General features: G+C 41.1%; 1 protein-coding gene across 4 annotated transcripts in view; it reads right to left on the bottom strand.

The window, feature by feature from the left end:
• Positions 1-5,046: 5,046 nt before the first annotated feature.
• PDZD2 (PDZ domain containing 2) overlaps positions 5,047-17,461 on the bottom strand; it is a 232,501-nt gene continuing 220,086 nt past the window's right edge. For all 4 annotated transcript variants that reach the window (XM_061189153.1, XM_061189154.1, XM_061189155.1 and 1 more), the window contains 4 exons: positions 15,452-15,553; positions 13,611-13,881; positions 11,627-11,761; positions 5,047-6,001 (listed from right to left, as the gene is read on the bottom strand). In XM_061189153.1, the coding sequence (XP_061045136.1) occupies positions 5,820-6,001; positions 11,627-11,761; positions 13,611-13,881; positions 15,452-15,553 (690 nt within the window). In that variant the 3' untranslated portion in view covers positions 5,047-5,819. The remainder of the gene's footprint in view (positions 6,002-11,626; positions 11,762-13,610; positions 13,882-15,451; positions 15,554-17,461) is intronic.

Genomic DNA, 17,461 nt, shown 5'->3' with positions numbered 1-17,461 from the left:
AGTGGTTATTATTTATAAATAAGAAAGCTCTTGTTTTGGTGGATGATTTCTGATAGCCAACTTTACTGAATTCTAATATTTTAAAAGTTTTTAAATTGATGTGTTTGTGCTTACAAGTACCCAAATATATCTGTGCACACTATGGTACATTTGTTTCTTCTATTTATAACTCTTTTAAAAATTTTTTGTCTAATTGTATTGGCTTGTACCTCTAGAATATTGTTATCCAACAATAACAGCAGTGAACATCCTTTTTGTGTGTATTCCTGAATCTAATGGGAATGATTCTGGAGTTTTTCCATTAAGAGTTTGAAGCAGGCTTTTAAAAAAGTATGTCTTTCACAGGATTTTTGTGTGTGTGTGTGTGTGTGTCCTACTGATACAATGAACTACATTCTACATTTACATTTATAGATTTCTTAATTCCAAATCATTCATGCATTCCTGGAGTTAACATCACTTAGACTTGGTATCTTCTTTATTGTACTACTGGATTCATTGGCTAACATTTAATTAGGATTTTATTTATAAATTTGTTTTGTCCATTTTCATTGTATTCTAAGCATTTTTCAAGTTCATCAAGTTTATCTTCAATGGCACTGACTTGTATTCTGCAATCTGATTTGACTTGATACTTATATGGCTTTGGTTTGGTAAGGTGGTCTCCTCAGTTTCTGTTTAGTTCTACCAGATCCACATTAATCTCATTTGATTTTCTTATCTCTTCTTTGATCTTGTGCTTCTTAGAAGCCACATTCTCTTTGAGTGCATTGAGAATATGAAGCAGTTTGTGTTTATAATTTTCTTTTGATTCCTAAGGTAGTCGTCCAAATTATTTTTTTTATCTGCCTTTTGCATACTATGTTTCAGCACCCTCCCCCCACCTTTCCCGGCTTGGTATCACGAGAAGGGCCCTTGCTGAGCCTGTGTAATGGGGGAGGTGGGGTTCTACTGAAGCCTGCCATTTGGTCAGTAATGGATACTTCAGAGCTCTGTGTTTAAGCATCATTCAGTTCCTCCCTCAGGATGAGAGAGGAAAGTTGGATACCAGATGATTTTAACCTTTATTCAGATCTACTCAGCTGCTTTGGGGGGATCGAGAAGAAGGCTGTGATCGGTGTTTGGTGTGGCTTTTACGGGGTTGGGTGAGCAGAGGCTGTGATCTCTGAATGGATCAGTTGAGCCCTTTCGTTGCAGGAACGTACGCGGTCGGGGCTCCCCTCAGATCAGACCATTCCTTCCCTGTTACTCCTCTGACCTGCTGAGGCTGACCAGGTGCCTGGGAAAATCAGAATGAGCCTCCCCTTTAACTTCACCTTCCCTACCATTCTGAGGAGTGGGAATGGCTCTAATTCTGGGGGCTTCCTGCTTTTTCTGGGGCTCACCTTCTATAATTCCCTTTCTTCAAGTTAAGGGTTTTGGTGACATTCTGATATTCTTCAGAACTCTCATTTCATACCATCTTTGCTTTCTCACATTCAGAGAGAATTGTATCCCATTTCATTGTTCTCCTTCAGTTTGGTTTCAGGTTTTATTTATTGTACATGGTATGTAGCCTTCAACATTCATAGAATGGGTTTGTGGCTATTTTTTTTTTTAAATTTTATTTATTTATTTAATTTATTTATTTTTGGCTGTGTTGGGTCTTCGTTGCTGCGCGCGGGCTTTCTCTAGTTGCGGCAAGCGGGGGCTACTCTTCGTTGTGGTGCGCGGGCTTCTCATTGCGGTGGCTTCTCTTGTTGCGGAGCACGGGCTCTAGGCGCGTGGGCTTCCATAGTTGCGGCACGTGGGCTCAGTAGTTGTGGCTCACGGGCTCTAGAGCGCAGGCTCAGTAGTTGTGGCGCACGGATTTAGTTGCTCCGCGGCATGTGAGATCTTCCCGGACCAGGGCTCGAACCCGTGTCCCCTGCATTGGCAGGCAGATTCTCAACCACTGCGCCACCAGGGAAGTCCCTGTGGCTATTTCTATAGTGTATTAAAACTCTCCCCCAGGAAAAAGTTCTACCCAAGTGTAGCAGTGGACTGAGCCAATCAGAATCTTAACTTTTGGAGGATATATGGAAAATCAGGCAGGCAGCAGCCTGTATGTCCAGAGAAATTCTGTGATATAGAGTGGGGCTAAAATTATAACAAAATAGCATTCATTGGTTTCTAAGTAAAGAAAAGGTGTGAGGAATTGGGGATAAGGCTGCCAGCTAGTGGAGGGAGGAGAAGCGGGTCTGCAGAAACAGACCCACAAACAGCAGTGGAGCCCTGCCAGTGGGGGGCACTGAGTGACAACCCATGAGCCCCCGAGTTCCTCCCGTCGAGGCCTGGTCATATGCTGAGTTCTGTTCTGGGATTTTTGTGAGATGCCGTCTTGCTTTCTTCCCTTGGGCTACTCTAGTTTGGTGTCTGCATCTGAAAACCAAAACAGCCTAAAATAAAGTAGATGCTTTTTTTTCACTCTGTGAAATAAGATCCCAGATCATCCAGGTATTTGGGGGGAGGGAGTGGTGAATGGGTAGGGATTTTAGGAAAAATGAAGAATGTATTCACTGTGAAGAATGAGAGAAAAAAACTGACAAGGAAACAATTGCCAAGTAGCATCCAGAGTCCAGTTGAGGTCGGAAGCTGTGAATTTATAGCAAATCACTATGTGTAGTTGTGAGATTTTTCTTTAGGAATAGGCATGTAGGCACCAAGAGCCTGGCTGGTTGGAAGGATCCTGGATTAGACGGGGCGAGGGAGCTGTGCGCCTATGGGCTGGAGGGCGATTGTTGTCCTCTACTGTGGGGTCTAATCTAAATAGACAGAGAAGGGAAGGAAACACGGGTGGGGATTCTGAAGCGGAGAAAATTGCCAGTTGCCTAGGGATTGGAGGGCCTGTTGAAATTGAAGAAGCAGAACCAGGAGGAAGGGGAGGAAGCTCTAGAAGGTCAGGAGGTTGTAAAGAAGGCATGAGATGTTTTATTTTAAGATCTCAGAGGTGGAATGGGTTTGGATTGTGTCAGATCCTGGGTGTGGCCATGGAAGAAGAGTGGTTGACTTGACTTCTTTTGCCTTTGTCCCTCTCACCCATTCAGGTAATCACCATTTCTTAGCTTGATGGTTTAAAAGGTTATTCTATAGATGCAGAACTAAGCAAACAAAAAACCAAGTAGTAAACAGTGTTTATTTTTTTAAAATTACTTAAAAAAGGTTGTTTATAGAGACGTGGATTTACATAACTTGGCGACAACATTTTAAGAATGTACAGGCTATTTCATATTATTGCACTTACTCTTTAATAATATATAAGGCATTTTATTTTACATAAATAAAGGATAATGTATAATATCATACAACAGGTGTGGTGCCAACTAAAAGTCAACCCTAAAATTAAATGAGCTGTGTATGGGACGATAGAAATGAAACCCAGCCTACTTCAACCTTCACGGTATATCCTTGCAACTACGATTTACATGTTATAACACAGTTACCATCATAGCTTATTGTGGATGACGGACCAGTTAAAAAACCAAAACAATGGAAGTTTTAGTAGGACAATACCATTAGTGTTCATGTCAGGAAGTTTGGGAATTTATTAGAGTAATTAGAAATACTAGTCATGCCTTGAACACTGACGACAAATAAATAGCTTTCTATCTTAGGGTCAAAGTTTAGCTTTTGCTTCCTCCCTTAAATTCCAATTGTCGAATTCCAAGGGAACCCTTCTGGCAGGGTCCACTGGAAATGGCTGATGACTTGAATATAGTTCAGTGACCAGAGGGCTACCCTTGCACTCTTCAGATAAGAGGATTAGGAACTCTTAGAAGGAGACCATTCCGCTGCTTCAGAAACTCCTGTCACACAGGACTGTGCATTTCTATGTAGGCACAGCTGGAAGAGTGGAGGCAAAAAATCGTTTTCAGTGTTGACTTCAAAGAGTCTCTCATCATTTAGGCAAGAAAGCAGAAGCCACAAAGCTGACCCCAGAGACTTAAAAACAATCTAGCATGCACCTTGCACTGACTTCCTATAGTATCCTACTTGGAACTGTAGTAGTGAAAAGTAGAAGCTAAATTAATCAGGTCTTTCTAGCTAACTCCTGAACTACATTCTCTTTTGTATAACCTGTTTAAAAATGAGAAATCTGGGCTCACACCAGCCAGATATTTCACTCCCATCTGAGAACCTCTCTGGGCCAACTCCACAGAGGTTTACTGGGATTAGTCACTCAGAAATAGGTTAATTAAAGAAATCGCCGACATAAAACCTTAGCGTCACCATGCACGCAGGCATGCAACCTCACCCGTATTCCCAGGACTCAGCTGGCCTGCACCACCGAGGATGTGGCTTGTAACTACGCAGTTCTGCTCGTTTACCTTGAAAGACTGACTCACCCTCGTTTTCCACCTTCTTATTATGTTTTGGTAAATGAAGCTGATGAGGATTTGAGTTTTAAGAAAAGAAGGTACAGTACGAGGGAGAAGAGCCAGCTTTGTGACGAGGAACAGCACACGGAATGGGAACAGTTACTGCGAAGAAGCTTGTGCTTCGGAAGGAGGGCAGCTGGGACGAGTGTCACAAGCAAGCGTGAGTCACAACAGTGTTCTGCTGGGAAACATTTTTGGCAAAAGGAAGAATTTGCAAAACAGGAAAACAAAAAGAGCAAAACTTCAGTCACTGCAGAGCTATGCCATTACACCCAGGTCAGGAAAATAGATCCAGTGCTTAGAAATGTTACATTTCTTAAGCTTGTTGAGAAGAGAAAGGGGGAAAAAAATCAGCCAAACAAAAGAAAGTCCCCTAAAAGGATTATTTTAAGTTCCTCTATTTGGATTATAAATCCAAGGACACTAAAAAGATAATTGATTTCTAAAACTTTAGTTTAAATTAGTGGTTGGATCTATAAAACATAGAAATGGAAACTCAGTGACAATGATATTTTTGCCTGCTCTTTTGTTGACCAGTCTTGAATTCAAATATTTATTCAAAACAAGTTCCAAACTAGATGCAAGGTGCTTTCAGAGCTGGAACTTTCTGCTCATTCTAAGCAGCAAAGTTCACAGCTATTTAGTACAGTTTATCAGAACTGCATTCCCGTAAAATTGCCTTATGACGTACACTTTTAGATCATGATCAACACTTCACGGTGATCAATAACCACCGAGTCAGTTAAACTATGCAGCCATACGTTGCACATTACACTCACTAAAAATACCACTTTCTGTATTTTGCTTTTTCATTTTTGGATAATTCCTGAGCTCAGCCTAACCATTAGGTCATAATTGATTTTCTTTTTTCAAGTCTCATTTTCTTTTCAGGATAACATACAGACCCTACAGCTCCTTCCACTGAATGTGCCTAAAAGCATTCTGTCATTTACTTAGTTACTTACAAAATTATATAAAACTATAGTCCTTTTTAGTTGTGACACTTGTGTTGCCCCTCAGACTTTGTTAGCTCCCCAGTTGCCAGGATTGAGTGTGTTGGGAGAGGTGGCTAGAAGGATGCGGAGGTGTCACTAAATGTTTCAAGTGAAGAAGGGCATGCCGCATCTTGTGTCCCCATCAGGAAACACAGAAGGTGTCGGGACAGGCACTGGAACAGAATGAACCCTCCTGGCCTGGGTGTTCCGGGCAGAAGGTTTCTGAGTTCAGCTCCATTGCTGCTGCTTCATGTGTAAGTAAAAAACTGGAGAGTTGTTTGTTTTATCGTCCTTGCCACACCAGTGCTTCTGCGTTGTTTCAGGAACCCATTGTTTAAAGAAGTCATTCTGATTTGCTAAAGAAAGAAGGGAACTGAGAAAAGGAGATTCTGATTAATAAAAAATGTAACAAGCGCAATTAGTGTCACTACCAGTGCTTGTTGCATGAAGAATTCCTGTGCTTTCTAATTACTAACTGCACAGGTCCCTCTGGGACAGACTTCATAATATTCCAGGCATCGAAGTGCATGAGCCCAACCAGGGATTTCCCATTAATGGCAAGAACTTCATCTCCAGCTTCTATTGTTCCAGCTTGCTCAGCTGCACCACCTGAGAGAATAAATACAGAATAATAGTTTGGTACTTTCATAATATCCAGAATAAATTCCAGGTAAATGAAAAACTTAAGTGAGAAATATCTCTAAACCATGTGCCTGTATTCTTCGGAGAGGGAAATTTTTCTTAAGACACACAAAGCAAATACCCATAAAAAGAAATCTGACTACATAAAAAATTCAAATCTGTAACCCCTCTTTCTCCAAAACATAAGCAACTGACTACGGGAAGATATTTCGATTGTATTATTTAGTCAACAAATAAAATGAAACATTAGGGTTAATATCTAGCCAAGCTAAAGAACTCCAAATCAATAAAGAACACACCAAAAAAATCCAAATGACCAATAAAACAAGTTCAACTTCTACTCGTTAACAAATATAGTCTGATATACCCACATGCTGAGAATGTGATTACCGGCTCAGCAATGACTGTGGAGATTACTTAAATTATTACTTACACAAAATGTAACAGATTTCTACACTACAGTTCTGGGTATGTTAGAGCAAGTTTATGAGCTTTTCTATTTACTTTCTTGCACATCTAAAACATGCACATCTAAAACAATCGTATTGAAGAAATGCACACTGGCTGTGCAGGTATCTTTTCATCTTACAGAAGAAAGGACATTAAAAGAGAAAAATTCCCAAGTTTGAAAGTAATTTCCTCAGAAATATTTAATTAGATCTCAGAACACTGAGCAGATAAATCTACTTCGTTCTAAATTCCTGAAAATCACTGTTAACTATTATTTGATATCAATACACATGTAATTATAGTTGATTATGAAGATTGACAAAAAAATATAGCTGGAAGAAAGTGAGTTCAAATGCAACCCACTCAAGGACAAAAACATTTTATGTTGTTAATGACAGAGGCAGATGCTGTCATCGGAAAAGAGGTGAGCCTTCACCGTTACCGGTCCTACAGTGGGAGCAGAGAGACTGATTTAGCCCCCGTCATTGCTTTCTCAAGATACACATTTTTGGAAGTACCAAAGCACTGTTGTCTGACATGCCCAATTATACTGCGTTAGCATATTTCCCGTTCTAGGAATATTACCTAAAGGCCTCAAGCAGGTTATGTGAAACGAAAGAATTTTCTGAGTGTTCATGTGGGTCTGAGGACGTGGGCTTCCAACCAACCCAAACAGGAGGCTCTGAGTGAGGGGAAAGCACGTTGAATACCTGCAGGCAGTCAGACTGGCTTGGGTTCAAGTCTGCGACTTCAAGCAAGTTACAGGTTTCCCGAAACCTCAGTTTTCTCATCTGCAAAATGGTGTTAGCCTGTCTCGTTCCCTCACTAGGTTATTACCGGGATCTAATGAGATGAAGCAGATGAAAGTCCTTGATGAACCACTCAGTACTGTTCAGACCAAAGGTAGTGCCAACTTTTGGACTTTTTATACACGAGAGAGAAATAAACTTTTCTTTAAACCATTGTTATTTTGGGTTTTCTATTACATGGGGCCAAAGAGAATCCTAACTAATTTGATCAGGCTATGTCTCTCTCCATTTATTGAGGTTTTAAGAAAAATTTAGAACACTTTTATCTTTTTTCCAAAAAGGTCTTGCATAGTTTTCCTGTGACACACTCTTAGGTTCCTTACGGTCGTTACTGTGAATTGGTACCATACAGTACTGAATCTGCGATTAGCCTTTTTTCCCCCGTTCAGCCCTGTTTTTGAGCTGGTCCCGGTTAATGGATATAGCTCTAACTTGCTTCTTGAATTGCTATATAGTTTTCCTTTCTATGGATGTAATATATTTTACTCATCATTTTGCTACAGATAGAAATTTAAACTGTTTTATAGTTTCCATTTTAGCAAGCACTGCCAAATTTTTCCCCCGAGAGAGGAACCATTGTTTATACTTCTGCCAGAAAGTATGAGTGTTCTCCTTTCCCTACATCTTGCCAACACATCATATTATGAGATTTCTTATTTATGGCCAACCTGATTTTAAAAAGATGATTCCTAATAGTTATAATTTTTACCCAATAACTAATATAAGTTTGAGTGACCTTTCCTATATTTCTTGACCATTTAGGTTTTAACTTTTTCTATTTTCTATTCATTTCCTTTACCCAGATTTTCTCTTTATTTAGTATTTTTCTTTTTTTCTCAGCCACGCTGTGTGGCTTGTGGGATCTTAGTTCACTGACCAGGGATCGAACCCGTGCCCCCTGCGGTGGAAGCGTGGAGTCCTAACCACTGGACCGCCAGGGAAGTCCCATGTATTTTTCTTATTGAATTATAGTTCTTTATATATTTTGGAATTAGCCTTTTGTTGATTAAATACATTGTAAATATCTTCTAGTCAGTCATTTAGATTTTGTTTATGATATAATTTTTTGCCATATAGAAGTTAAACATTTTACATATGTATTCTTTCACGATGTGTTTTTGTGAAATTTTTTGCCATATAGAAGTTAAACAGTTTACATATGTATTCTTTCACGATGTGTTTTTGTGAAATTTTTTGCCATATAGAAGTTAAACATTTTACATATATATATATATATATATATTCTTTCATGATGTGTATTGTGTTATAAAACCCTCCCTATAGGGTTTTAAAATAATGGTTATTGCTGATATATAGGAGATTCTATTGATTTTTTTTTTTTTTTTAATGTTGATTGTGAATTCAGCGATCTTGGTGAGCTATTTATATTGGCTTGACATTTGATTCTCTTAGATTTTTTCAGTCAGGAAGAACATACAATTTGCCAATAGTGACGAATTGTATTCCTATATTTCCAATCTTTATACCTCTTATCTTTTTCTTATCTTATTGTATTAACTGATATTCTTGGTAAAATGATAAATACAGAAACATCTTTAAAAGCAGCCCAAACATAGTAAAAACAAAAAAATTTTTAAAGTGTTAAAAATTTTTTTAAAAAGCAGCCCAGATATTAGTAGTGACAGTGTTCTACCTGGATCGCTGCCGCTTCACACAAGAGGTTACAAGTAACTGTTTACTCCATTTTTTTCATCAGTAAAATCCCTGACCTTCCAGAGAGCTTTAGGGAAATATGATATTTAACTCATTTATTACTCAAAGAATTTTTTTGTATTAGATTGATGCAAGAAATTGAAGATTGCTATATTGCTTTTGGTGTTTGAGCTAAAAGGCACAGGAAACCAAGATAAACAGAAAACCTGTACCTGTACTTAAATTTGTAAGTATGAAATAAAGGTAAGATGATGAAATCTTTGGGCAGAGCTCTAAGCCTCTACAAAGAAACTAGATTTACCAGTCTCCAAAAAGAGTGAAGGGGAGGGATCTGTATAATATTCAGAAATCCTTGAATGCCTTTTCCCAAGAGTAAATCTGCAGGCCTGCACACAGGGGCACTGGAAATGCTCGTCTGTGGAACAGGTGCTTCTTTGTATCAATTCTTCCTCTCTATCCATTTACATAGTTTCATGGATTTCTAGCCAGATGCTAGGGACAAAGGCCAGGAAGTCACCCAGGACATTGTCCTTGCTCTGCTGGAAGGAGATCTGGGGGGATGCTCATCTCCCCTGGGGCTGCTTCTCCACTTCAGTGCTGCAGATTCCATGGGATTCCTGGGCCTGGCCTCCCAGTCTCCACCTGGGCTGCTGCTTTAGCCACCTTCAGCTTCTGGTTGTTTGGCTCACAGGCCAGAAAATCCTTTCTAAGCTGTGAGCTTCTTGGCCTGCGGAGGCTGCGTGCCCTGTGGCTGATCACAGTCGCGGTGACTCTGGCACCCTTCACTGTGTGTCCTAAACACCTCCATCTTGCTGTTTTAGGCTCAGTCCTCTGAAGGTTAGTCTGTTTTCTGGCATTCATGCTGCCAGTCTGACTGTACTGCCTTTGTGAGCAAGCTGCAAATTTTCTGTGTGCTTTTTAATAAGTTCTTTATATTTTGAAACTTTATTGTGATACATCAAGGTTTGGGTTTCTATAAAATTCATCCTGTTTCGCCCTTGATGAGAATTTTCAGCCTGAATGCTCCTGTTGTTTTTCAATAGTCATGACTTCTCCAAATATTTCCTTTCTCACGTTTTTTTTTCTTCTTTCTTTCTTTTTCTGGCACTCCTCTGTATTTCCTCCTCATCGCTCATCACCCTTTTGTAATTTTTATCTCTTTTTTCCCTTGTGCTGCAGTTTTTATGGTTTCTTCTTTCTTGATTTTTATAAATTCTCTCTTTGTAAGGATTTAGTATACTTTTTAATTCTATTAATTAATTTAAAAATATATTTGACTGCCTTTTTGCTAATGGGCTTCCCTGTGTGTGTGTGTTTTAACATATCTATCTGCCTGTTTCTTTTGAATACCCTCTTGCCTTGTTTCATGGCTAATATTCCTGCCTTAATTTTTCAATGGACTTTCTTGTTTATTGTGTCTGTTGGCGATTTCCTCATGTACTTTGTACACTTTGTTTTAGAGCTCTTGCTTAAGAGGAGTGCTCTTATAGTCAAACAGTTTCACACTTGCCTTAACTTGGCTTTCTGTGTTCTACTGCTGTCCAGTTAACATGTATAGGATTTTCCCTTTACCCTGGTACCGTGAGTCTAGATGTCACACACAGCAGAGGCCTGGCTCCTGATTTATGCCTGTCCTCTGCTTGCCCCAGGGACCGTGAGCAAACAGCCTGTTTCTGGCTGCCACCCATTTACAGTTTGAGTGTGTGCTAGACTGGAAGAAAGTAGACGGGAGCCGTAGATATCACTGGACTAGTTGGCAGATACGAAATCTCTTTATACACTTGAATAATTCATTTTATGATATTGGACAGGTCCCAAAAATCTCTTCAGCTGAATTATATTAACAATATCAGTATATATGTATATGTTTTAATACTAACAATATCAGTATAAATACATATTGAATATATGAAACAGTATTATAGTATAATAAAATATTACATATAATAGGATATATAATCAGCATATATGTATATATATAAATATATCATTAGTATAATTATATTGTTAATATAATTCCTCAGCTCAGGGACCTGAAGAGATAATTTTGAGAACTGTCCAAGATCATAAAATACATTATTTAAGTTCATGAAGAGACCTCATATCTACCAATGATTTCAATGATATCTACTGCTCCCATATTACTTTCTTGGAATCCAGTATTTGCAATTTTAAGTGAATATGACCTTGACCAATGTTAAGTACCCCTGACTGGCAATTCTGATGGCATTACTTAGCTTGCTGTGTTCACATCCATAACAGCTAATCGTAAGTAAGAACACGAAGACAGGAGCATGGAGTTAGGGGATACAGTATTGAGGTTGGGGGCACAGACTCTGGAGCCTGGGTTCAAGCCTGATTCTGCCACTTAATCTCTGTGACCTTAGGTGCCTGCGTAACTCCCCTGTGGCTCAGTTTCTTCTTTTGTAAGACAGGGATGATAATAATAGTACCCATTCCTATAGAACTGTCATGTGGATGACATGAGTTAAAACGTGTAAAATGCTCACAACAGGGCAGACACACAGTAAACCCTGTATGTCACACAGCATTAAACACATTGCAGATTTTTTAAAACAAATTTGATTTCCAAATGGAAGGCACTGACATACACAGAAAACTGGTACTAGGCAGCAGACTGGGGTTTCTAGAACATTACCTTTGTACACTCTTTTAATGAACAGGGGCCCATCTCCAGACATAGATGATTTCCCTCCATCCAGGCTCAGTCCCAGCCCAGCCGAGGTCTTCAGCACTTCAACACACAGAGCCTCGTGTGCACCTGTGCTTCTCCCTGCAGCGACAGTGTTCGTAAAGATGATGATGACTGACAGGGAACCGCAGCCCCTCCTGCCCGGTGCCCCCAAGTGTGTTCCCCGGGCACCCTCGAGTCCCGTCTACCTTGAAGTGCTGATTGATAACGACATTTGAGACCAACTTTAGGGTTGCTCTCCCAAATCTAGAGCTGTGTTCCTGCTGTCCCTTGCCCCCCTAAGCACTTTCTGCAAGCACGGAGAAGGCATTTATGCCCAAGCAGAAATCCCCAGAAGCCAAACTGCTCTTGTCAACCCCAGATAGTCGGTGCACATCTCAGTGAAGACTGAAGTCACGCTTGGGGAATCAGATTTGATTTCCTGCCAACCTTGGCAGCCGACGGCAGCAGAGCATCACAGCCTGGTACTGACAACTTGCAACACCCAAATGCCAGGCCTCACATGAGACATGGAGCTTCCTTCCTTCCCCTTCTGTTCCTGTGAGGGGTACCCCTGCCTCTGGTTGTCTGTCTGCATCACACACTGGCTGCCTTCATTGCCATCTCCTGGCTCCACTGTGGGGAGAGCGTTTCCTTGGTGATGCCTGCTTCATAGCAACGAGCCTGTGCCTGCTTTGTGTGCTAGTGTGGAGAGGCTGGGCTGGGGTCTATCTTGGGGGTCTGAGTAGGGATTGTAAACTTGCCTTTTGTTTCCCTTACTTGCTCGCTGTATCAGTGAAGGATGTCTGAGTCGAGTGGAAAGGGCACTTAATTGCTTGGGAGGCAGGGGAAGGACCACAAACAGATTAAACTGTCCACTTGGGGTTGAGGCCAAGCCAGAATCACTGCCTTTGAATGTAACGGCCAGTCCATTCTTGTGGTTTAGAGAAGGCCACTCCACATGGTCTGAAAGAAACTTACTAGCAGTGGAAGCAGCACCGTTTTTCAGTAGGTCATCTTACTTGCAGTTAAACAGGAAAACGGGCCCATACTGGAATCACCTGGGGAACCTTACGAAGACATGGATGCTGGTCCCCCATCCCACCACCCACACCCCTCAGAGTCTGACTTAATTGAGCTGGGGGATTTCCTGGGGATCAGGATTTTTAAAAGCTTCCCAGGTGCCTCTAACATCAAGCCTACTGCATCAAGCCCCAAGTGGGCTGCTCAGTGCATGTTAAGGCATAATTGCATAGGATCTGGTAGAGCCCCGGGCAGGGGGATCTTAAGGAATAGGAATACGAAGAAATAAGTTTAAGCCCTGAATGTGCTTGCAATTTGATAACTTTGTAGAGGTTGGTTCAAGGCCAGATGCCCTGAAGGTGCCACAGGAACACTTAATGATTATAAATTTCGGGATAGTCTTCCATATCTGAGTTCCTGAGTGAGTCTTAAAAACTCTGAAAGCTGTTAGGACTAAGTGCCCAGTGGTTTCCTTTGACAGGTTATGTTTCCAGGATCCCATTGAAAATACACCAAACAGGGAATTCCCTGGCAGTCCTGTGGTTAAGACTCAGCGCTTTCACTGCCAGGGCCTGGGTTCAATCCCTGGTCGGGGAACTAAGATCCCACAAGCTGCGTGGCCAAAAAAAAAAAAAAAAGAAAAGAGAAGAAAAAAAAAAAACACCAAACAGTTGAGACAGTGCAAGGGCAAAGGTGAGCATGACAAGGTCTGATAAATAAGGTATTTCCCTGTACTGGGAAGGGCTTTAGCTTTCTAGAAGAATGAGAGCAAGACAACGGAGCAGAGGGAAGACTAAGAACAGCCCCAACACTGTGGAGGCATCTGGACAAGAAGAGTTTCTCATTTGTTCAGTGGAATCAGTGCCTTTCTCAGCAAAGTCATTACAGATAGCTCAGGCCCCTGCTGGTTGTTGAACTGGTACCTTACCTGTTCCAGGCTCCAGGGGGCTGGTCTTTCTGGACAGCAAGCCCTTCCCATTGGCCATGGGAGGCTCCTGCCTGAGGGAGGGCCTGGGCCGATCACTCCCTTTCTTGATGACCACGAGGACATCTTTGTGCAGCTGTGCCTGGTGCAGAACCTTCAGGACCTCCCCGTGGGCTAAGCCAGCCAATGAGGCGCCGTTGATGGACAGAAGAAAATCCCCTCGGCTCACGGTCCCTTCCTGAGAAGCTGCCCCCTGAGAAAACACCCTGTGGATCTGGGACAGGAGAGGACAAAAGCCAAGTTCATTTATGACCCAGTAAAAGCAAAAGGGCAAATTTGTAGTAAAGGAACTATCTAATGGCAAGTTTTCCAAATCATACAAACACTTGGTTTATCAAAAACATTCCGTGTGAGGAATGGGATTAAAAATGTCAGTACCAGCACCTCAACACATTTTTACCCTATTCTTGCTAGCATCTCAAATGTGTCTGGCACTCCACGGGGCCATAAGAGTAGAAACATGAACAGGACCTGGCTTCGTCCAAGGAAGGTGGCCTCCCTAGAGATTTCAAAGGCCTTTGAATGATATAAAATTTTAAGTTTTTGATCTTGAGAAAGAAGTGATTTATAAGCAAATGCAAGTTTTGGTCCGTTAGTTCTAATGTCCTTCCAATGCTTAAACCAATAAAATGTTTAGGTGAATATGAGGATATAGACAACTGTGTTTATATGTATCATCATCTTAAAGGTCACTTGCTATGTGTTAAAAGTGCGTCTCCCAATGCAAATCAAAACTACAATGAGGTATCACCTCACACCAGTCAGAATGGCCATCACCAAAAAACCTACAAACAATAAATGCTGGAGAGGGTGTGGAGAAAAGGGAACCCTCTTGCACTGTTGGTGGGAATGTAAATTGATACAGCCACTATGGAGAACAGTATGGAGGTTCCTTAAAAAACTAAAAATAGAATTACCACACGACTCAGCAATCCCACTACTGGGCATATACCCTGAGAAAACCATAATTCACAGAGAGTCATGTACCACAATGTTCACTGCAGCTCTGTTTACAATAGCCAGGACATGGAACCAACCTAAATGTCCATCAGCAGATGAATGGATAAAGAAGATGTGGCACATATATACAATGGAATATTACCCAGCCATAAAAAGAAACGAAATTGAGTTATTTGTAGTGAGGTGGATGGACCTAGAGTGTGTCATACAATGTGAATTAAGTCAGAAAGAGAAAAACAAATACCGTATGCTAACACATATATATATGGAATCTAAAAAAAAAAGGTTCTGAAGAACCTATGGGCAGGACAGGAATAAAGATGGAGACATAGAAAATGCGCTTGAGGACACAGGGAGGGGGAAGAGTAAGCTGGGACGAAGTGAGATAGTGACATGGACATATACACATACTACCAAATGTAAAATAGATAGCTAGGGGGAAGCAGCTGCATAGCACAGGGAGGTCAGCTCGGTGCTTTGTGACCACCTAAGAGGGGTGGGATAGGGAGGGTGGGAGGGAGATGCAAGAGGGAGGAGATATGGGAACATATGTATATGTATAACTGATTCACTTTGTTATAAAGCAGAAACTAACACCATTGTAAAGCAATTATACTCCAATAAAGATGTTAAAAAAAAAAACAACACTGTGTCTCTGTCAATGATAACGTTATGTACTACTTTCCCCACTTTTCTGTTTGTTTTGGTGGCAGGGAACAGACACCAGCATTCTTTGAACCCACTGACATGAATTCTGTCCTGATCAAATTCTGAGGCTGCTTCAGGAGTGACTCTTCCGACAGCATCTCGACATTGTCACTTACCACAATTGATTTTGGCTCCACATCTGTCCCTCCTGCCACACTGAATCCCAGACCTGAGCCTTCTTTTTTATTCAAGACTATGAAGTAAATATCTTCTTTATTCTAGTGAAAAGAAACAGAAACAAGTATATTCCTTGTGCCAGAGTAAGGAAGTTCTGATGTCAGTCCTCCCTCAGTATTGCAGAGCTTGTCACCACTAACCCCAGTGGTTCTTTAGGCACTTCCACACAATACTGGAAGCGGAGGGGCCATCTTGAATATCCTGCATTCCTCCTGGGTGGTGCTTATGTGGAGTTTTGAGGGTCCATCCTGTAGCTATAGAACCACCAAGAAGGTCATATGAACCAGGATAGTGGCAGGGACACGGGACACTTTAGAAGTCATTCTCGGCACCAGACTGTGTGTTCCCAAATCTGATCATAGCACATAATTCAATCATGAAGGGACTTCTTTACAATTTTCTAAGTCTGCAATTGAGCAAAGCCCATGTTGTCAGCAGGAGAGAGAAGTATAGGTGCCAAGAGACAGGACAAGAGCACATTGAGGCCGTTAAGTTTTACGTCCCACCTTCCACCATGTTCAGCTTATTGGATTTTCGGTGCAATTAATGAACTGGTAGTCATGAAACACAAAGTATGCTGAAAAACAGTACATTAAAACAACTTGTCAACTCATATTGAGACTAGAACATTCTTAGTAGGGTCCTAGGGTTAAGTAACAAAAGACTGTCCTGTGTTCCAAGCATCAATCAAAAGATTGATGCTTGGAATAAAAGCATTTAACTAAATGCTTAAAAAGATTTTAAAATTAAAAAAAATTAGCTGGGCTAATTATCCTGAATTTGGACTTCCTTCACACACACGCTAGATAAGATTCAGCATCATTTTAAAGACCTGCATTGCTAGGTTTCCCATGAAGTGATTTATAATCCATCAATTCAAGGTGTTCTCAAACATGGTGATTGATTGATAGAAAAAGAATCTAATAATAACCCTCCAGGATTGCTTTGACAGAGAGAGAAAGTGAAAATGTTGGAAGAGAAAACCACCTCTGTATTGTGCTGGGGAAATAAACCAATATTTAAAATAAACAGTGTTTAGTCCTATTAGTTAAGTCCTAAAGAGTAATCCCAAGCATTTTACACCTCTCTAAAGAAGTTCATTCAAACCAAAGCTCCATGTGCTAACACTAGAATATCGTGCAGAACTTTGGGGGGCTGGGATTTTGACTTCATGGGCAAGTCCAAGTACATATATGCTCAGACACTGTTCACTGGAGAGAAGAATGATGACTACGCTTTCTCACAAAAACAGGAACATGTGGTCTGGGAAATGGTCTGATATTTAAATGCCTTATTGGAGCAAAGACAGTATTTGAAAATGAGAATCTCCTGCATTCTAGGACATATCACCAAAATTCTAATTTATTCAAATTCTTTTTCCAGTTGTGTTTGAGGATACAAGTCGTCTAGAGGCTGATTGCCAGGCCAAGTGTTGCCTCTTTGAGAAACTTAATTAGCACAGCATCAGGGAAGCTAGAAGCACCTCAAGAGCTCTCCCAGGTTTGGGCGTGTTGAAGTCACAAGACCAGGGCTGTTTCCTGACTCTCTCTAATCTCTCACAGCACCTCCAGAGGTCACAGGAAGTCATTGTGTGCAGGGCCATTTTCAACACCTACAGACCATACTCTTTGGAAAAAAGCAAGGCAGGAAACTTCTGAAGATGGCAGAGAGAGGAGATCTCTACTCACAGCTCCTCTCTGAAATTAACTGAAGACAATAAGAAAAAGAGATAAAAGCAAGCTGCATTTTGATCAAAGGAGGAATAATCTTCAACACCTGCTGGTGGTCAATATGGAACCAGGCTGAGGGGGTGAGGGAGGCCCATAAGATGACCCCAGGGTGGCGCTCAGCGCCCTGTTCACACAAAAAGTCTCCGCTTTGTCTGTGGTCCCTGACAGTGTGCCTCTCACTTGTGAGGCTGATTGAGACTTTTTGGTTTTCACCTCATG

Source organism: Eubalaena glacialis, chromosome 4 (assembly GCF_028564815.1).
Source record: "Eubalaena glacialis isolate mEubGla1 chromosome 4, mEubGla1.1.hap2.+ XY, whole genome shotgun sequence".
Lineage (NCBI taxonomy): Eukaryota > Metazoa > Chordata > Mammalia > Artiodactyla > Balaenidae > Eubalaena > Eubalaena glacialis.
The sequence above is the reverse complement of the archived record's forward strand: the minus strand, read 5'-3'. Positions and strand labels throughout refer to the sequence as shown.